Source organism: Nipponia nippon, unplaced genomic scaffold (genome assembly GCF_047370975.1).
Source record: "Nipponia nippon isolate SJK-2023a ecotype South Korea unplaced genomic scaffold, ASM4737097v1 scaffold_4, whole genome shotgun sequence".
NCBI classification, from domain to species: domain Eukaryota; kingdom Metazoa; phylum Chordata; class Aves; order Pelecaniformes; family Threskiornithidae; genus Nipponia; species Nipponia nippon.
In genome coordinates, this window is record NW_028262358.1 from 33,253,232 (window position 1) to 33,275,131 (window position 21,900).

Genomic DNA, 21,900 nt, shown 5'->3' on the forward strand with positions numbered 1-21,900 from the left:
ACATTACAGCCATTCCACACAGGTATTGTACTCATCACCAGTTATTCATTAAGCAGCATGACTAACATCTGTCATGTGGTGTTTGTTCACTCATTATCTGTCCATGGGTGAAGAAGTCTGTTGCAGTGGTATGCAGGTTGTTTTGGTAAAGGATTTTATTCTTTTTTTTTTAATTATTATTTAGTATGTGTTACTGTACATTCAGGGCACAAAACGTGCTATGCATAAATACTTAGGCCAAGAGGTGTGAACAATCCCATGGAGAATTTTTGAACTTTCTACAAATGTCTCATATAAAATTCTGCATCATCTGCAGACCAGCCTTACCCTTTCTGTACGCGCTGGACTGTACCAAAGAAGCAAAACTGCTTGTCACGATAGTACACCCCTCAACTTACTTAAAACCATACATGGCTAGATGTATAACACTTGAAAGCAATGTTGGAGGTGTCCAAATTTCAATGAATAAAGAAAAGTGAAAGACGCAGAGCTGACAGGCATCACCAAGAACAGAGCCATCAACCAGCCAAAAATAGACTTCCAAGTGAAAAATGGCAGAGGCTTGAAGAGAGGCTCATAGTTCATACTCAGTACAACATGCAGTCTGACACTACATGACAGGTTTCCTTTGCCCAAATAAAGTCTTTTATTTGCTCCATCTAAAACATTTTCTGACATTTATTCATTCATTTCAGGCTGTTCTAGGAAACATCTGTACAGCAAATGTGTCTTAGACACACAGCTTGGATGAAAGAGATTTCCTTTTGGACTGGACAGCCTGAAATAATGACCTATGCAAATAATACAAATGATTAATATTTGCGGTATTGCTCACCACAGTGCTATCTGCTGTTTCTCCCCTGATTTTTAAATGAGATTTTAAAGCCTTTGAGTGAATAACCTCAGCCTTCTCATTAACTTAGCTAGCATGAAAAGCTGTGGGGCCTATGTGGCAGGTGCTGTGGGTTAACAATAGGGGTACTGTTTAATCCAAGGGAAACAGAGAGTAGAAAAGGGCCGTGCATAGAAGGATATGGGATCTTTTATGAGGTCAGGAGAGGCATTTCAGATCAAGAGGTGCAAAGAGAGGCCAACTACAGAAAACATTCCTTCTTGCCACACTCTTGGACAGCAGCATGAAATTACGCCTTGTAATTTGTTCTGCAAAAGACAAAGGAATCAAAGTGAAATATCCAAATGCAAGAAGTTTGTTGATATTCAGAGGATCACCTCTACTTCCAGTAGTTGGCTAGGGTTCCCTGGGGAATAAACTATTCTTCTGGGTGGTGTTCCTTAGCAGGCTCACCTCTTTGAAACTCGGAGAAACACAAGGAGACAGTCTAACAAGCGCGATAGCATTTCAACACAGGGGGAAAATGGTATGCGATTTACAGGTTGGTTTGTTTTTAAACACTGACTGACTCAGTTACTGAGAGCACTAATTATGCAATCAGTGATCCGGAGTTTAGAGTGGAAAGTAGAAATATTGAATCAAAATTGCAAACAAACTTTCTATAACATGCCTGAAAGTGGTTTTGCTCTCATCTGTGCTTTATAATTGCAGTAGGCTCAGGGTCATTCATGTCATTCCTTGTGCCTTTAAGATAGTGTTTCAGTGGTATAAATGGGCCTTTAGAGACTTAAAGACAGATGGAGAAGAGTACAGTTTCAAAATTTAATCAAATACCTTCTAGTTACAAAGCACAGATGTTCAGGGTCAGGAACACACAAGTGTAATATTGCTAAAACATGTCAGGCTACTGATGTTGCTGTTGGAATAACCTAACCATTTGCAGGTGACTCGGAAGGTGCGAGAGCACCAAAAGGAAAATTATATCATAGTTTGCCTATGGGAAGAGTTCTTTCTCAATACTTTCAATCACTTGCCATAAGTATTTACATACCTTACAGTTTTTAACTTTAATTTTAAATCAGTGAGGCAATGATGGATGCTCACATTATTCATTTATGTGGCCAATGGCTTTTCAAGTTTTGCAAAGGTCTTGGGCCAAGTGATAACACCTGGGAATAATTTTCATGTGGTAATTACACATCATGAAATTCTTCTTTTCCTTTTAATTAAAAGTTCTGCCTCACAACTTCATGCAACATCCCCCATTTTTGCCTTAATAAAAAAAAGGTTACTGTAGTTTCTCTATGACACCCGTTATTTTTAAAATGTTTATTATGACGCCTTCTACTTTATCTCTCCTCTAGCACATATAAATGCTTTTTTTTTTTTTTTTTTTTTAACTACTACAGTTTGGCAATCCTTTTCTCCTCTTAATGTTTCCTTTACATAACTGGGGAATCCCATGCAAAGAGAGCGATGCTGATCACGTAACATGCTTGTGGATTTTGTGGTTTCTCCAGTCCTGCTTTTAGGCTGCCAGGAACCTCTTGCAGATGTATTTTCACTGAGCACTATACACGTTAGTAGGAAGGACTGCTTAAGGGCCATGTAATTTTCTGTGGGCAATCTCACATGAGCATCCATTGGGCATGATTCAAAGTTTTACAGGTAAGTGTCTGGATACCTCCTAACCAAGGCAGTTCCTTTCCCTTCCACATGCTCTCCTTTTTGTTTGCTCATATTCTGTTGTGTGTTTTCTACTTTTCCATTCTCCCTCTTCCTGTTTCAACTATGTCTGCACAAGAAATTTCAGCTGGCTCATCTCAACCCTTTGGTGTGTGGACTCCAGCTGACGTACCTATACATCCAAAAATCGTTACTGTTGATGCAGTTGGTAGGGACGACTCTGTATTTTTGAGTGTTTTCCTCCGGGGGGGGGCGGGGGGGGGGGGCACGAAGCTGGAGAAGGCAGAAAATAAGTTATCCCCACAAAAACAGTATTTCTGGGATGAACCACGTCCACACCATGAGCCCTTTGCCATGGTGCATAACATGTCACCCTAACTGGTCACTGACTTGTTCTTTCCTTGAACCATTTAACCCCATTTCCAGGCCCATTCATTCAAATCAGTTGGGTTGCCTTCCTTCTGCCTTGAAGTGAGAACATGGAGGACTGTGCACTTGCGCGCAGCTGTAAGCCACTCCTGGGAAGGGCTTCATGAACATGGTGAGCTTCAAGAGAGCTTCTGCCCAGATGGGGTTTTGAGCGTCTTGTGGAAAATCACTAGCTGGGGCCTCTCCCTCGCTCCCAAACTCGCAGGCACACACACAGGTGTGTATAGGAACATTTATTTATTGAACGTACAAAATGCATGACGGGAGATACTGTTCCTGTTGTGAAGGATCTGTAATGTACACGTGTGGACAACATCTCGGGGAAGGGGTGAAACCTGCCGACAGCCCCCCTGCTTTTCTCCTCGGAGCTCCTGCTTGCCTTCCCCCTGCGCCTTGCTGGTGCCAGGAAAGGCAGCTCTCGTTTCACAGCCTTCCAGTGTCGAAAACGAGAAGCTCCGCTGAACCTGGCCGCACAAGGGGAAAAGTAAAATAAAATCGAGGGACGTTACCCCTTCTTCCCTTGACGCAAGGAAAAATACGGAGGGGAAAACACGGCCCTGGGCGCAGGGACCAGCCCTGCCCGGCTGAAGGCGCCCGGGGCCGAGCGCACCTCAGCGGCCCCCACACCCGCTCCCAACGGCCGCGCGGGCAGGGCGGGAAGAGGGGAGGTCGCGGCCCCGCTCCCCTTCCCCCAGGCGGCCCCTCACGGGCGGGCGGTGGAGATGGCCAGACCCAACCGCCGCTCTCCCGCCCCGGGGGACCGGCCGCCCCTCACCCGGACCGCGGGGCCGGCCCAGCCCGCGGCGGGGCCGCCAACACCCCGGGGCGCTCCGCCGGCCTTTCCCCCCGGCAGCGGCCCCGCATGCGCGGGCGGGTGGGGGGAGGAAGCGGGAGGGCACCAAATTCAAGGAAGGAGGCAGTCGGGGGGAGCGGAGCGGAGCGGAGGAGGGAGGAAAGAAGGGAGGAGGAGAGAGTGGGAGGGGAGGGGAGTGGAGTGTGCAAGACTCTAAGGGAACGCGGCGGAGGCCGGGAGAGGAGGCACGGCGGACGGTGGGGGAAGGCAGAGGTGTCAGGGGAAGGACAGGGCGGCTTCGGGCACCCACGGCCGCAGTGCGGGGCAGCCGCCCCGGCCCGCCCGCCGCGCTCCGCCCGCCCTCCCTCCCGCCGGCACCATGGTGGACAGGGGCCCCTTGCTGACCTCGGCCATCATCTTCTACCTGTCCATCGGGGCGGCGATCTTCGAGGTGCTGGAGGAGCCGCACTGGCGCTCGGCTACCGACGACTACAAGCGGCAGAAGACGGAGCTGCTCAAGCAGTTCCCTTGCCTGGGCCAAGAGGGGCTGGACAAGATCCTGCAGGTACAGCGGGCGCCGCGGGGGCTGTGGCGGGGCCGGGGCCAGGGGGTGCCGGGCGGTGGCGGCGGGCGGCGGCAGCAGGTGCTGCCGGGCGCCCCGGAGCGGAAAATACGGCGCCTTTGGGCGGGCGGAGCGCTGCCGGGCTGGAAAGCCGGTCGGCTCCGCGCGAAAACCTGCCCGTAGCTGCGCCCTCACAAAGCTCGGTGCCTAAAAACTGTCCCTCGAGCGGGAGCGCAGGGAAGGCTCTTAATCATTCGTAGCTACTTAATGATAGAGTGATTAAATGGGTCCGCGTTCCCTTCTCTCCCCCCCCCCCCCCCCCAAATGGTAAAGGAGCTTGGGGTTGATTTCGGTGCTAGCTGGCTGGTTTAGCCTCCTGGGGGCTGGAGGAGTCCACGCACGGAGCGTGCTCCCCGCAAGCCCGTCTGCTGCTGAACCCAGTTAGCCGTGAATGCAGCTCTTGTTGTAGCACCCAGGGTGGTTTCTTCTGCCTCAATAGATGTTGTGTTACGAGGAAGGGAAGGTGAAGCCAAGCCAACAGAAGATCCTCTTCTGTTTGGTCTGATTTCCTTCCCCGACTCCTTTTTTTTTTTTTTTTTTTTTTTTTTTTTTTTCCCCTCCATACTGAATACTCTCGTTGTGAGGAAAACGTGTCTGGGGGTCTGAGTGCGGGTCCCGGAGGTCAGTCGGGGTAACCGAGGCAAAGGCTGAATGGCTCGCACGGAGGGATGCTTGCAACTCTTGTGCTGTTACTTTTACTTACGGAGAAGGACTTCCTTCCAAGCCATAAGGAGTTGATAATCGTCCTATCTCGCTCGTCTGGCAGAATGCCTCTTCAAAACTAATTATTAATCAATAGCATGTATTAAATCGTAGAGCAGTATAAACTTGGTTAGTGCCTTTTTATGGATCTGGCATCCATTAAAACGCGGTGGCAAGCAATGGTGAACCATGAAAAATAGGCTGCCTGGATATGTGGGGCTCCAGTGGTGAGAATGAGTCATTTGGGACTTTATTTCAGAAATGTTTATATTGACTAGATCTTCTGGTCATTGTGTTTTGGGTTTTTAATTAATTTATTTTTAAATTCACTGAAAGTCTATTAAGATGCTAAAATACAGAAGACTGGGAAAACGGCTCATTAGTTCTATTGATGTAATAAATGCTATGCAAGCTTAGAAGAGGATATGGTTCTTGATCCTAAAAGTTTGCGGTTTAAGTTCTCTTTCTTCAGTTAGTGGCTGCTTTCTGTCTGCTTCAGATATCAGAGCTTTCCGGTGGTAGCGTCCTTAGTGTTACCATCTTACTGCCCTATTAAATGTGTTGCTGTGGAACGGGTGGATGGAGGCTTGAAACTATAAAAGGATGTTCGAAAATGAAAGACATGCTATGTTTTTTGAGTATGCTTTTGCTGTTCTGGAATCTTACTGAAATCTTACTCTAGGTTATATCCCAAACCTTTGTTTAAGATCTTCAAGAAAAAAAACCCTTATTTGGATTGGGATGTGCGTTAAGCCTGGCATGCTTAACTTGCTGCAGACATAACGCAGAATCTAGATTCTGGCTCATTTTAGGATGAAATTCATGTTGGTATGAGGGAATCATTAGTGTGTGTGGTGGTTTATTTGTTGTGTTTGTTGTTTCCCCCCCCCCCCCCATCATCCTTATCACAATTAATCCTGAAGTGTCAGGAAGATTTTTCTTAAAATACAAAAGGACAATGAAAAAATTATTGGGCAGTTCATTAGAATGGACTGTACAATAGAGCATGCTGTAGAATGGGGATGGGTGCAGAAGCAGCAAGGAGAGAAAAAAAAAAATAGTGTAAGGCAAACTATGGCCAGATCAAAATATTTGGTTTGACTATCTCTCCACTGCATAATGTGGAGGGCCTTCCCTCTTCAGTGCATGCTAGCTCCTGGTGATATTCTCATATTCATGTGACTTCAGTTTTGCCTCTGTACTACTTCCAGTCATACCTTACTTTCCATGTCCAGTCTTGCTGATCTGATGATCCCGCGTAGATATTCTGTTGTTATCTTAAGCTCAGGTTAGCTGAAATGTAAGTCTTACCTTGCTCGTATTTCACTCTTGCTGGTAACTGGAAACTTCACTGCCTGCTTTCTTCCAGACTTGTAGTTTTGTTCCTGGTCTTATTCAACTTCTATGTGAGAAGTGATGGGAAGAAGGGGAGTGGCATTTCTTACAGAGGAGGATGGCAGGGTGAAATCTAGCCTAGCTGAAGCTAACTGGGGTGGGGGGAATCCTGTAAGGACATCAGGATTTCATCCTGAGTAAGCTGTAAAGTATATCAGAAATAGTCTTCGTAGTGGTCCTTTCTCAACCACTATCCATGCTGCTTCTGTTGGCTTCTGCTGAACCTTTAAAACATTACTAACTTCTGTTCTCTTTCAGCAAATCCTGATCATCCTGTTTTCATATTAAACCTCCAAATTTATTCTCTTACAATACATTCAGAATGTTGTTGATTTGAAAACATGCATTTCCACCCCCACCCCCAATCCCTACCTCTGTTTTGTTCCTCTGAGCTGCTGCTTCTAGCCTCTTCCATGGACTCCCTGAACTCGTTCTAGGGGTTTTGCATGGTTTGACTCATTTATCTGCTCTTGTCTCTTTTTTTAAATGGCCTTCAGTCTTCATCTTGGAGCCTTTTCTCTCATTCTGCTTGCGGTCCTCACTGACACTCATGTGACTCTATAGAGCTACACTGAGCTTTGCTATTACTCCACTGATGTTCTTTTTAATACCCCCACTTAAAACACACCGGATAAAGTTCTTCAACAAATATCACCAACTATAACATTTTAAATGGTCGTTAGTAAAATGCAAGGATGCCAAGAAATGTTCAAGTTGAACTAACAATACCAATTTTGTTTCCAGAAGCAGCCTGAAAGGTGACAAGGACTGACATATTCAGAGACCGCTCTCTCTGCTGCCTTTGTTCCCCACCCGGGTTAGCTCTTGTGTTCATCTGAGCCTAATGTTAGTTGTAAGTGCAATGGAAACTCTGTGTGGAATGGCTACAAACTTAGTTCTGTAGCGTGATCTTAACCACTTAAAAAGACAAGTAGGTTATCAGTGCAGACTCTCAATTCTCATACAGACTGGTATCTCTGTACCAACAGTTTAAGTGATGAAGTGTGCTGTATTAGGTCAAATACTGTCTAAAGTTTATATTCTGTAATAAAGATTTCACAACAGATTACGGTAGAAATACAATGCAATAAATGTTTATCAAAATGTGTTTAACGCACTTTCGGAAAACTCACAAGCTGAGTATTGTAGCATATACTAGAAAGAAATCCCTTTTCCCCAATCCTAACTGAGACATGCCTAAAAATAAACTTGTTTTCAAACAGCTTTTAGAAGTCTCTTATGTGAAGAATCCATTTGCTTTTGATTATTTAAGTACCATGTTACTTATCATAAGTATATGGGGTAAAGAAAGTACTTAAACTCTTCTTGGAGTAATGCTACATAGACCCTGATTTTAAAGGTGACTCACTGCACAGTGTATAGGCTGGTTGCTGCCTGTCCATGTTCTTCTGGATAAAGCCGATTGCTCAAATGAAAATGTGGCTGAGATGCTTCACATGACAATTTATGTAGGCCTCTAAAGACACTCAACCACAACCATGTATTGACACAAGGAACTGTGTAATCTCTCTTTACTATGTACAATTACCTTGGAATAGAAATATCTCATAGCACTGGAATATCTGCAAAAATAAACATTTTTAATAGTGATATAACTGTGCCATATTTATCACCATTGTAGAATCTTAAAAGTAGTGTAACACCTCTGTCTGTCGATAAAAGTCTATGGCTTGTCCTTGCCGCTTGCTGCTGTGGCCTGACGTCTTGGGACTCTTTAGCATAATCTTGGGACTCTTTTTAGGAAGAGGACTGAGATCCACAGTAATGACACCTTCACTTACCCTGCAGTAGGAATGAGTTTTGGAGACAGAAGCAAATGTAAGGCAATTCAGTCATTTCCCTCTTCTCCAGTTCCTTACTTTTACTCTTTATTGCTCCATCCTGATTGTGAAACATCAGCTTAGTGATAAAGGAGCTATTCATGCAAGGAGGAGCCTTCTTGACCCTCGTGTCACTATTCACATATGCAAAGGTTTGCAACTCTGGGCCACATCTTATTTCCTGTGAATCTCTTTTACTGGCCCACCACAGTCATCAAAAAATTAAATGTTTCCCATTGATAAACATCAAGGCTGGTGAAAAGAAAGGGAAGAATTTGAAGATGAGTGAAAATGGTCACTTTCAAAACAGAGCAATAAAATGAAAAGAGAAACTGCTGGCTTCATTTAGGAGATGCAGACAAATATACTAGGTATGAGAACAAATAATGAAGTCTTTATTTGAAAAACATATAAGACTCTAAAAAGGCCTGAGAGAGAACTTTAGAAACCTAAATGTTTAGACTTCAAGCCCAGTGCTGTGAACAAACATTTAGAAGACTTTTAAGGAGAGCTTCTGCTAGGATATACATGGCACACAGGAGGATTATGCTAAAGGAAATAACAGTTAAGTGGCTTAGTAATAGTTTCTCCCCTCTGTTTTTTAAAGCCAGAATGTCTTCACTCACAAATACCGGCACGTACATTTACAGGGTTTTGGTTTGTGTTTGAGGATGCTGAAGTTTGCTTCTAGTTTTGTTTATTCTTGGAGTTTGTCAGTTTTATTATGAAACTTTAAAAATATTCTCTGATTCTGAGCGCTGTTTCCCTCAATGCTTGGTACCAAGCTGGTACCTCAAGGCTGAAATATATGTGTAGTACTCTTGAGAGAGTTTGCGAACTACAGTTTTCTTAAAAACTTGAGCTAGGTATTACATGCTTTTCATTACTTCAACATTCAATAAAGAGATTATGGCTTTTGCTTCTGCATTGTAGAGTGATTTGTTTTCCTATGTGAAGGTGGGGGAGATAACTAGGAGACGGAATTCCTTAGTTGGAATGCTAGATGAGCTGTCCCTTTCAAGACTAAGACTTTTGCATGGGCTGGACAAAGTAACAGCTGAGTAACAGCAAAGTGAACAGCTATCAGACAAGGGCAAGTGACTGCCATTGGAAAATCTTTAACTGCAAAGTTGACAACTACATCTAATACCTGTCGTATAAAAGCTTGACAGTGCAAATTAAAGCTTATGCCTGAGAAATAGGTATTGCTAGTTTTTTCAAATGTATATCTTTAGTTATGAACCCTCTAAGTTCAGCAGGGATGAACTGAGATGAAAATGTAGGACTGCTGCCCACAGTGCTCTGTGGCATCTCAGACTATGAGTTATGGATATTGCCACTGCAGCATTAGGAGAGGAAAGCTGAGGACAGGCAGTACTATGTTACTCCACAGCTTTTTTGTGTGTTTCTACATGCAAAATCATATGTAAGCAGGCATGCTTTTCTGTTGTGGTTTTGTTTCCCTCCCACCCCTGTTTAACCATTAAATTGTTTAAACTTTCTTGGAACATAGTTAAACAAAGCTGATAGTGCATACATTGCAACTCTGCTGATGGAGCAATAGCAATCGATCAGAAGTTATAATTTTCCTGCTATGGGTTTTTCCTTTTTCCTGCTATGGACTTAATCCTGGAGTGCTTGTAGTACGTTGTCCTTCTGTTACTTTAGGACAGAACGTTAGTTTTACCTGACATGTTACCTCTTGCTACTAGGTGTGTTTTTCTGGCAAGCTCTGCTCTAGAGACCATGGTATGCAAGAAGATTTGTAGGTTATCAACAGCTTGTTGTCCTAAAAGATCTTGGAACCCCTGCTTTGGTTCATGCTGTATATATGGTTATTGAAAGATACCTTCTATAGCCAGTGAATATACAGTGTAATGATGACTTTGTACAGATTTCTGCTTTCAAAACAAATTGAATTGTTTTGCTTTTCTCTGAATGCTGTTGACCTTCAGAGCAATCATTTCATGCTGGTACTGCAAGTAGATGTCAACATAGTAACATACAATCAGAAACAAGCTGGATTGCAAGTGATTAGCAGGGGAGCAGGTGAGAATGCTTTTGCACTTTGGTGCTATAGACCTGCTGATCACAGTGCCTGTATTTGCAGGGATTTTATTTTGTGCTGACTCTTGTATGATCCTGTGGATTGAATGCATATGAGCAAGGAGTTAAATTTCTTCATGGAGTATATCTTTAGGTTTTGTTTAGTCCAAAATGAGTTCAGCTCATAAGCTCTGAGTCTGTTCTGTATTATGAAAAAAAACCCCATGGTAACAGGGGACAACTGGAAGAGTTGCACTCTTCATCTAAATTATAATACCACTGTGGTCACACCTGAAGTTCTTTATGGTGCTACGGGTATCTTCAGGAGAGCCATGCTTAGAGGCAGATTGAACCCCTAAAATATGGCATGCAATATGCACTCTGCATTTTTGCTAGCTGTATTTATTGAAGGGATGGCTTAGGCTTGAAGGCATAGCTTCATCTTCCTTTATTTTCTGTCTTCATTCTGATTCAGGTTCCTCAACAGCACTGCCGGTTCTAGCGTCACTAGATCTTTTCTTTAAAACATGATGTTCTTTAGCAGGGAACTTCAGACTAGCATTTGTTTTCTGTGTCCGCCCATCTTATTTTACCATGTCTTTATATCAGAGGTCTTAGATATAGTGTTAATTATGTACTTACCAACATTTTAATTGTAGGCAGGAGAGATCCCTCCTAGGCATGCCTTGCCCTAGCAGCTCTATTTACAGTCAAATCAGTAAGGAAGTTATAATTTCTTTTTTTTTTTTGCATTGTGTTGTGTGAACTCTAGTGGATCAAAGGCACTGTTAGGTGCAAAGTAGCTTCTGAAATGTTTTAAACTCAAACCTCGTAGACTGTTTTCTTAAGAGAAAGAAACATGAGTGATGAAAAGGGAGTAGGAAATTAATAATAGGTTGTATGTCATAGCCTCTGAATCTGAAATCAAGTTCCTTTTCTAACAACATGTGTATCTGTAGTGTTTCTTGTGATGGACCTGTTTTTTTTAACCCCTGTTGTGGGATCAGTTGCTACAGATCAGCCCATCTGTAGGATGATATTTCTGCCTTAACGAGAAGGTAGACACAGATCGTGATTGAGCAAACTGGCAAATACTAAATTGACTTTGTTCTGTGCTGGCATCTTACAAATATTGTGTAGGCAGGTTCCAACTGCTGAGAAACAAAACCCAGACCTCTGTGTCTCTGAGGTTGCAACATCTGCAAAAAAGTCCCACTTGGACCTATCACAGGTCTCTGATCCTTCTTAACAACAAAGGTGTCAGTTATTTAACATTAATTTGGACTCCAGAGTAAGTCATAAGATTGTCAGATAATGGCAGCTAATGAGTGATAGCTAATGGAACTTGAAAATAATTCTGCAAAGGGTTGTGAAGGTCCTGAGGTGGAAAGCATAGTCAGATATGATAGAGTATTTTTGGTGGCTTGGCTAAAATACTAAATTCATCGGTGATGACTTCTGTGTGTGACCTCTAAGTGCTTGTATTGCTGCTCCTCTTTTCTACTCCCAGCCCACTCCAAGAGAGTAAAAAAGCTTTGGAGGAAAGTTGCTCAAGAAACATGTGTGGTCCCTTGCTAGAGAAACAGCAGCTGTAAGTATGTTTGTTCTGGCCTATGAGGGAAGCGAGGCTGATGAGGCTCCTCCAGGAACCAAAGAAACAGGAGAGGTGTTTGCAGCCAAGCAGCTGTATAAAGAGAAGGGGTCTAATCAAACTCACTGATGGTATTGACTTCTCCCATGGCTTCTCTTGCAGCAGTCTGGCTGGAACCCTGACCCTGCTACATGCTCAGCTGTTACAGTTGCTGCTAACCAGCTTCACAGACTGTAAAGCAAATATGTTAAAATCAAGTTAAATAGTTAAACTACGATAACTTGCCAGTTAAGTTAGAATCTCAACCTTCAGGCCTCTGTATGTGGTGCGTACGTGACTGCAAAATGACAGAGGGCATTTCTGTAATCAGCACTTGCATTGTTGGCACAAGGGTTTCTGAAGGGCACTGGAGTTTATACTTAGAAAATCACTCTCTTTTATTGGTATCAGTGCACTCTGAAAGTTTTTCACCTGTGTCACTATCAATTTGCCCCTTTAAAATAATACTTGCATGTTTCCAACTTAAATTTTTTTTACGGCTTTTGGGGTGGAGATGAGAAAGGAGAGGAAGAATGAAAAACTTTGAAGTTGCTTCTGTTGTAGCAGCAAAACCAGTAGCTAACTTTATTGTGTCTCTATGTGACTTGTTACAGTAATATTAGATTTTCAAGGTAGTATCTTAGCTGGATTGTGACTGTAGGATAAGTGTGCTTTTTCACGAAGTTGCTACATAGTCTCTGCAAGGTCCTAAAGCTGTCAACTTGATTGATGAAACGAGCGTAGATGTCTTTATCTTACATGTAAGAGAAGTAAAATATAGTTCACCCCCTAAGAGTGCCTTGGCTTTATTTGCATGTGTTTTAAGAATGCTTGCTGAGCTCTGCTACAGTTAGACAGTTGGTTATTTGGACAGATGTCCCCACAGCTGGCTGCTGTTTCTTGTTGTTTCCTAGCAGAGAAACACTGCAATAAAGTAGTTTCACTCTAGGCATTGAATAGGTGCTTTCAGCTGAATTCTGTGCATCTTTCTTAGGAAAGCAGTCTCACTTATTTGAGGTAACTGCAGCTCTTCTGTGGTTTTGATGACTTTCTGAGCATCTTGTATGCTGAGCAGCTTTTAAGCTTGAGTGTTCTCTACTTAGCAATGTGCAAGTGCTTCCTCTGTGTCAGCTTCTAAGAAGGTAATAGATGCCTGCTGAACAGTTAGACATGTCAGTTGCAGGAAATCCAGGCTAGGAAGGAAAAGAGCGTAACAAACAGAAGGCAGCAACTACAGTGCTTCTGCCAGCTGATCCCTCTTCCCTTTAATACAGTGGCAAGAAGATGGCAGAGTGGTTTGGCTTTCATACAACCTCAGGGATGGGACAGCAGAGAAGTGACAGGGCACAGAGTCTGTTAATTACCTGCCACATGTCAATGCTGTACATTACCATTTGCCTTCAACTTGCCTCGTGTTAGATGTTTAGGAGTGACCTGCAAATATATGGGAGGCTTTATGAATCTAGAAGTGTGCACAGTTTGGTAGTCAAAGTTGAAAGATTTTTCAGTTGACTAAACTTGCTTTTTCACTTATTCAAAACATTTTCTACAGGATATATGCAATGACTTGTTTACCATTGAGTTTTGCCCAGGAGCTAAATGTGATGCGGGACTCAAAAAGATTATTGAAGAATTATTGAAGCAGTATCTGCTCTGCTTTTTGTCAAAGTTATTGATTGGAAGCTGTCTTGGGAAGAAAGACCCTTCTGTGTACTTAGTAATATTGTGCTGAACATAATAAAATAGCAGAACATTGTGTTCTAGTGTATATGTTGTGTGTGTGTGGTTTTTAATGTTGTACTGTTCCTGCAAAAATGGGGTTTGTGTGTATGCTGACACAACTGTGTTTTAAGAAATATTCTAATGCATAGGCTGCTCTTACCAGCAAACTGATGCTATTACCACTCTAATTCGCTTACCCAGAAGAAGGAAAAAGATAGACGAGGTTAAGTTATGCTATTACAGGTCTGAAAGCATCGAGATCAGACTGTTTGCCAGCGCGCTTATCTTAGTTACTGATCGCACTTCTTTCTCTCCTGCCATAACTGTGCTGGCAGATCTCTGAATCTGTATTTGAAAACATTTGTTCAGAGCAGCCTTCTTTCCTTCCCTAATCCTCCTCAAAGATCAGCTAATCTAGTGTTGAAGGGATTCGTAGTAAGTAACGTAACAAAGTTTTGTTTCAGGTTAAGCCCTGGATAAAGCTAAATACATAGTAACAGAAATCTCAAAGCAAATAGCGTTTCTGTGGCAGGTTTTTCCTCCTTGTTACTCCTCTTAACATAAACCCATCACCTTGCTATTCATACAAAGCATGCTGTCCATGGTGATATTGGAAGCCTGCCTTGCTTTGCCGCCTTCTCCTGCTGTCTGACGGGCCGATACAGGGCGAGAGACTAGCGTGGCTGAGGTTATGTAAAGTTTTTGATTGGCCCTGGAAACTTTGTTTGTTTGGCCTAACAAAGTGAGTTAGTAAAGGTTCTACCCTGAAGAGTTAATAGCCAACAGCGTGACTCTTTCTTGCTCCTGTTCTGTAGTTCAAAAGTCTACTTGATTAAAAGTGTCCTTACACTTAGTACTGTGCTCCACCCAAGTCTGATCACTTTTAGTTCTGTTTCATTGATTTGATGCAGTTGGGACAAATAAGACTTTTATTCTAGCATGTGTAAGCTCACTGAACTGTCAGACAAGTAACAGTTGTTTTACCAGAACCTGCGTTTTGTTTTGTTTTTTTAAACTTGTTTCTCCTTAAGATAGGTTGTTAAATAGTAAATGAGATGTGTGATGCTACTAGCACACTTTGGCAGCAGCTTCTAGTTTGTCTTCAGAGAGGCAAGACCTTTAATGTCGCATAAATTTGGGGATGAAATACAAAAATGCTTGTGAAACCAAAAGCCTGTAATATTTTGGTCCTAGCTACTAAGAAACAAACTCCAAACAGTTTTTAGGGTGTTCTAACAAAGTGACTTTCTGTAAATTTCTTGATCTGAAGCATGTTTTTATGCATGGCTATAAATGGGAGAGAGCATAATAGGCTTTTTAAGGCAATATTAATTTATGCTGCAATTCATTCACTGAGTTGAAAAGCTTATTTAGGCCTCTGTAAGCAAAGTTGTCAAGCTCGGATCACCTGTGTTTTGACTTGTCCTAATGAACTATTCTTATACACTGAAAGCATGGGGGCTGGGGGAGAGAAGCTCTGTTTTAAACTTGGCTTCCCCTTTTACTTCTCCTTTGTAATATCAAGGCTTTTCTGTCCAAATATTCCAGTTTACACCATTTTATGGGTGGGTGAAAATCCGTGAGGATTAACTAGATTGCTGGGTTGCTTATCCAGGTCTTGAGGCCTTGCTTGAATAAGGGAAAAAAAATAGCAACACTTCAAAGATCGGTCCAGCCCCTCCCCATCTACTAAATTAATCTCAGTAAACAGTTTTTATTGACACTAGGATTGTTTTGGTTTAATTTAAGTCTACTTAAATCAATTGCAGCTAAACTGAAATATATTATTTTGGAAACTCAGACTGCTGCATGGGTTAGCATCTGCTTATGCAATTGGTACCAACTCTGTTGCAATATCCTCATGTAAACACTGTCTGGTTCTAACCCTGCCTAACACAGGTCACTGACTGGTGTGAGGGCTTGATTAAACTCTTGACTCTTCTGCTTCCATTTTCTTATCTCTAAAATGGGGACAACAGCATTTTCCAAAGCCCTTTTAAAGGGGAGTTGGCTACATTAGTCACCATGTATGTATTCAGATAGGAAGGAAGCCTAATCTGCTATTATAGATTATTTCAGCTGATGCAACGTAAAAGTTGTTGAAATACTTTTTTTTTTTTCCCCCCAACCAAGGAAAAGGTGTTATAAGCATGTCAGCACAGAAGCCCTCAAAATTAAGCTGTATTAATGAAAGCTATGAAATCATCTGAATCTGTTTTATTTCTGAATGAGAGTAATCGGAGGCCAAAAAAAAGTTGGGGCACTCAGCATCTGCAGAACAGCTGCAGTTCTCATGCAGCAGTAACCTTTAGTTAATTTGTCTTCAAAACATGTCTCTGTGGAACTTGGGAAAGTGAAAAGGAAACAGTTCTGTAATTGCATTAATCACAAGAGCAAGGGAATGCTGGTAAAGCACTGAATATCCTTTTCATCAAAATAGTTTATTAATTAGTTCATTAAACTGGAATCTAGTCCTAGGATTAATATAATAGGGGAAAAAATCTGTATCAACTGTTAAATTCTGTAGTCGTGATCTGTCAAAGAAGCCAGCCGCCTTTTCAAAACTGTTGGTGTTTACGTCCATTGCACATAAGTGGAAAGGAGAAATAAAGTTATGCAGCATTAGTTCATTCAAGCATAGGATTTGCAAGTATCACAAATAGGTAAGCTTCAGCATTCAATTCTGCAGTGACAAAATAGTTCCAGTTAACTAATTTGCTGAATTATGAGTTTCACCTATTATTTAACTCTGCAGAAAGCCACAAAAAGGAAATAACCTTGTTGATCTCTTTCCATTAATATCCCTCACATTGTTTGTCCTATGAATTATGACTTATAGGAAAATTAACTGTCCATGCTATACATCATACACAAGCAAGTCTTAAACAGTGCATACTGTAAAAATATTGACATGCCTCCAAGAGGTTAATATCCCTACAAATTAGAACTTTTTTTCCAGAGGAAACAGTAACACCTATTTGTACTGTAGAATGGAAGTAGAGCTCCAGTTGTTCAAAAGATTTTTTTTTTTTTTCTTTTTTTTAAATGGGCTTTTACCACCTAGGTCTCACTTGACTTCACATTTCATCCTAAAACAGAAACCATTCCAAAACTTCAGGGTTTATTGCGGAATTAATCCATTCTCTTATTACAATAGTTTACCCTTAGTCGTCTTTTTCACACAACTGGGCTGGGAGGTCACTAATAAAGCATGCTGTTAGCTAGTCGTTAAGGCAAAGAGAAGGTTAGCAGCAGGACAGCAAGGGTTAGTAGTGAGGGGAAACTTCATCATTCAACTGTAATGGTTCAATTTGCCAAAAACCCTCAAAATTCACCGTGTAGCAGCTTACAACTGCTTGATTTCTGATCAAACAGTGGCTTTCTTCTGCACTTTCTCTTAGGGGCTTGACTGCATGCTTGATTTCATTTCTAAGAATGAAAACTGTGGATGTAGCCACGAGAGGGTTCATTATTACACGCTTAAGGTACAGAAACAGTAATGAATGTTTCCAAAGACCCGACTACTCACAGCTTTTCTGTCAAGTCAGGTGAGCAATGCTGGCTTGGCCTCAACTTGCCTTGGTAAGGAAGAAGGGGCATGTGCTTAGGTCCAACCTCGTTTGGGCTGAGCATCCTTTTGTGGCCTTATTCTTGAACTTAATGTGTGAAAACTGAAGCCTCAGACTTAGGCATTCCTTTCAGCAGAGGTAGTTTGGGAAAGCACTGGGGAGTTTCCATGAGGATGGAGAAAAAGGCAAAACACAGAACTTTTTGCAGACTGCGAAATTAATAAGCACTATCCAAATCCTGTCTGGGCAGAGTACAACAGGTTTCCAAACACACATGTACATGGTGTGAGGACTTTTTAGAAACCACTTACGTGTCTTTTGACTGAGAATTTCTCAAACTGCCTATTTTTAAAATACTATTTTGTAAAATAGAGATTTGTGATGGAAAGCTGCAAGGATAAATATAACTCTTGCTTTGCTTTTTTCAAAAGAACAAAGACCTACCCTTCACACTCCCCCCCCCCCCCCCCCCGCGCTGTTCTGCAGTGTTTCTGCTGCAATCCTTGATTAGTGTTCTGTTTCCATTATCAGCTGGAATATTTTAATGCAAAATTTGCTTAATCTGAGGAGGATAGCTCTTGTGTTATGTCTGTAGCTGCAGACGTAACAGCCATCTGTAAACCTTCAGTAGAACAGCACTTTGTACAAGTAAGTGCAAATTATCATTACAAAATCTCTAATCTTGACTTGTACTTCTCTTAAATGTGGCCTTAAGATGAGGCTTCACAAAATCAGTAGGGCAATGTGTCCACTTTGTAGAACCACTAACGTACTCGGTAAAGGAAATGACATGTATTTTATGATGCTCGAGCCTCATTGAAAGACCTTTTTAAACTTGTTAGAAGTCTGCCAGGAAAAAACATAAATCAAGTTGGTGCTGCAAAAGTTTTGGTGTTCTATTATCAGTACAGTTGCGTCTTTCCAAGTAATTTGTTTTACTCTTTAGCACTTATCTCTCACCTACTCTGCATCGTGTCAATCCTTGAGGAAGAACTTCTGCATGCCTTTGAATGGTGCCACAGAAAATGGTGAAATTGTTTACTCTTTCTCACAACTTCTGTCTGAAGAACTCCTCTCTTACTAAGAGGATTTTACTGTAGGACAATAATATGCTTCCTGATGCATTATAATTGTAATAATGATTTCTGATCCAAAATCTTACCTGTAACACCACATTGTAGAAATATTTACATTAAACTAAGCCAATCACTGTTAAGCTGGATCTTGGTTTAGACAGGGAGGTTCATCTACACTACCAGGCTGAATGCTTTTATTAAAAACTATTGCATAGGTTGGGAACCTGTTTTAATTTACAGGTTAATTTCAGTCACACTCAGTTTTTTTGTTTTATTCTTATACCAACACTGGGTTTTGGTTTCAATGGCTTTTGTTTGTGGTCTTACATTATAGTTTCTGATGTAGTACAAAAGAAAGCAATGCTATTCCCTCTCAGCCTTTATTTTTGCAGTACAAATTGCTTTGGCTGACCTACAATAGTCTCCTCATTCTTCTAGCCCTTGTCTGCTTCTTCCCATTTCTTGAAGGCGGATGACCGGAATTGTAGAAATTGCGCCAGCTAAGTTTCACCAGTGCTTTGCAGAATGACAGCAAGACATCAGGAAAGAGATTTCAAGCTTCTAGCTGTTCTTCCCCTTTTGTTTTTATTGATGTGCTTCTGTTGTTGAGATGCCTAAACTGTATGACTGGACTGATGAGATGTAATGAAAGAAATGTATTCCCCTTGCATTTACTGGTTATGATAGCACTTTTATGTCAGAGAATAGAAAAGGAGAGACAGAATAAATTGCAGTGGGTGACTAGGACATCTTAAAACTGACTTTAAAAATACCCAATTTTTGAAACATAGTTCCTCATTAAGATATATTATCCTTGAAACTAAAGCAGTAATGAATTAGTGTACAATTGGCCAGGACTCTTTGTACGCCTCTCAAATCAGCTGAGCAATAAATGTTTGAAAAAGGTGTTCATATGTTGAAGGCATGTCAAAGTCTATAATGTCACCAGATTTACAGGGTGCCCAAGTACATTGGTAATATGAAGGAAAGGTCTGGTGCCATCCCTGCTAATGACTGAAATGATGCCAGTAAATGACTCTCAAAGATACAGCCAGTGTGCCAGTTGATTGCTCCGTCGTTTACTTTTTTTAAGCTTACAGCACTGCTAGGGCTTATCACAACTTATGTGCTGCCTGTATAAGACCTTATCTTCTCTAAATAAAATTGATGACAAAACCTATATTGCTTTCAAGGGCAATAACGTCTGATTTCAAGATACAGAAGTTCTGGAACTCTCCTCTTACTTTAGGCTAATTGAAGGAGACATTCGTTTTGTAGCATAGACTGAAGGAGGAAATTACAGAAACTAGATCAATTTTAGGCTGTATTTTGCTAGTCTGCTCTCTCTTCTGGAAGGATATAGTTCAACAAAGGCAGATGGTTTTCCAGTGGTTCTCTTCTACGGGCAGGCGTTGCCTATTGTTAAATCAACACCCTTTCCTGGAACTACTGTTTTTCTATTAATTTTCAGATACTGCAGAAGTTGGGGAAGTTAGAAGGGTTAAGTGGTACATTTGTTCCCCGCCCGCTTGTTTGTCCCACAGGAGATAATTCTCTGGTCTTGTCAATGGTGATTAGTTCCCATGATATTCTCCATTAACTTTAAAACTCTCAGCCCTTGTTCTTCATGCTAAGGGACAAAAAACCAACCAAATAAAAAAAAAAAAAAACCAAAACCCCAAAAAACCCAGAACAAAACAAACCCCAAAAACCAACCAACTAAACAAAACCCAAAAACCAACCAAAAAAGAGTGCACTTGCATTTTGGGAAGCATCATGTCCTCAGGCAAGCTCTCTCAATTAGGTTTATTACTCAGCTGTAACTTTCCATGCAAAACTCAAAAATATCAATACAGTTTGTGAAGCTTATGTTCACCCTGGTGGGAATGAAGATATGATGGTGCTAGTTACTAGTGCTGACTGAGCAGGTAATCTTGCAGAACATTAGAGCAATACTAAGACTTTGTTTCTCCAAGTAGAAGCAACCCTCAGGACTTGTTGTAGCTAGAGTAGAATTCATTGCAGTGATCAGCATTTACATCTATATGCACCACTAAAATGGTCAGCACATGAATGTCTGGTTTTAATTGGGGGGGGTCAGGGGGAGGGAGGAGAGAAGGATATTCAATATATCTAATGCTGGCACTATAGAAGTGCCCAAGATGTTTGTCCTCACTTCTTCTGTATCCTGTTTCATCCTGCTCATGCTTTGTCTAATTTCGATCATCTTTCCAAGCAGGGAATAGCTGGCACAATGATTTACCTTCTCTATTCCAAAGCAATAATATGGAATTAATTTGACTGCAGACTCACAAATTGTTTCCACTGGACTGTGTCCTGAGGCCTCCAGACTCATAAATATTAGCCACAATTAAATTTTTTATGAGTCTTTCAGGTTCAAGCAAGTACAAAGATGGTTCTTTATGTCTCCTCTAAATTCATGATTTATTGCATGACCTTCCGATAACAAGCTAAAAGCAGGGCAGAGCATGTATCTTCTAATTTTGCATGTAAAAACCTTTTCCCCCCTTCTTGTTTCTGACTGAGTAGAGCTATTTCTGGTTAATAAATTGAGATTGTGCTTGAAGAGCATGCTTGCTTCTGCCCCATATGGGTTAATTAATAGATTGCCTTTCTAAAGGATCACTTAATCTAGTTAAATTGTAATCAAAAAACAAGAAAACAAATGAGCACTTAACAGAATGAAATAACAAGTGTTCCTACCTGTGACAAATACGCATTCTCTGCCCTGGTTCTTTTTGCCAACTAGGAAGCCTATAGAGTAAGAGAACACTGTGGCAAGAAGAGATGCCTGTGCCTATATTACTGTCTTTCCTGAGAATACCCTTCGCAGGTTAAACAAATTATTTCCTCTCTTCACTGCATTGTGAGTGTCAGCAGTTATGGATTAAGCAAGCTTGATGCTTGGTCCCTGTTACAAAATTGTCTTTTTAATATTGTTCCCACACACACATTGCACTTGCAAAAAGGTAAAACAAAACCCAGGAGAAAAAAAAACTGGAGTGCCCAGACTTATTTAAGTCTCCATTCTGTTCCTTTTGAGACTCAGTCCACTGAAGAACTCCCTGTGCTGTTTAACATGCATAATTGGCGGTGTGTTAAAATAATGATGCTGGGGTGGGGGGAGTGCTGTCATCCGTGCTTGGGAGAAGGTGAGGGAAAACTCCTTTCCACTTAGCAGGACAGTTAGAAAGAAGGTCTCTTCTGCGAGGTCAGGATGGATTTTTAGGCCGCTAGCCTAATAAAGGTAGGGATTTGCGACAGTATTATCTCTTCAGTTTTATTTATGACGGCATTGCATCCAAATGCAAGTGCTTTTGAAAAATTTTGCTTACAACATTTTTGGAAAGTCCTGGGGTCTGTATGCAGTAGTACGCTAACCCATAGCAAGGATGCTCTTGTTTAAATCCTCTCTGTACGTACAGGTTATTCTGGGATTGGGTAGTGCGAATTTTAAAAAGAACAGCTAACCTGATATAACCTCAGGTGCAAATAGGAATTCATTGGCTTATCCA

At 41.6% G+C, this 21,900-nt stretch overlaps 1 protein-coding gene across 2 annotated transcripts in view; it reads left to right on the forward strand.

Moving 5' to 3' along the window:
• The first annotated feature begins 3,973 nt into the window (after positions 1 to 3,973).
• The window catches only part of KCNK5 (potassium two pore domain channel subfamily K member 5), a 36,898-nt gene continuing 18,971 nt past the window's right edge, over positions 3,974 to 21,900 (forward strand). For both annotated transcript variants that reach the window (XM_087775604.1, XM_087775605.1), the window contains exon 1: positions 3,974 to 4,326. In XM_087775604.1, the coding sequence (XP_087631730.1) occupies positions 4,141 to 4,326 (186 nt within the window). In that variant the 5' untranslated portion in view covers positions 3,974 to 4,140. The remainder of the gene's footprint in view (positions 4,327 to 21,900) is intronic.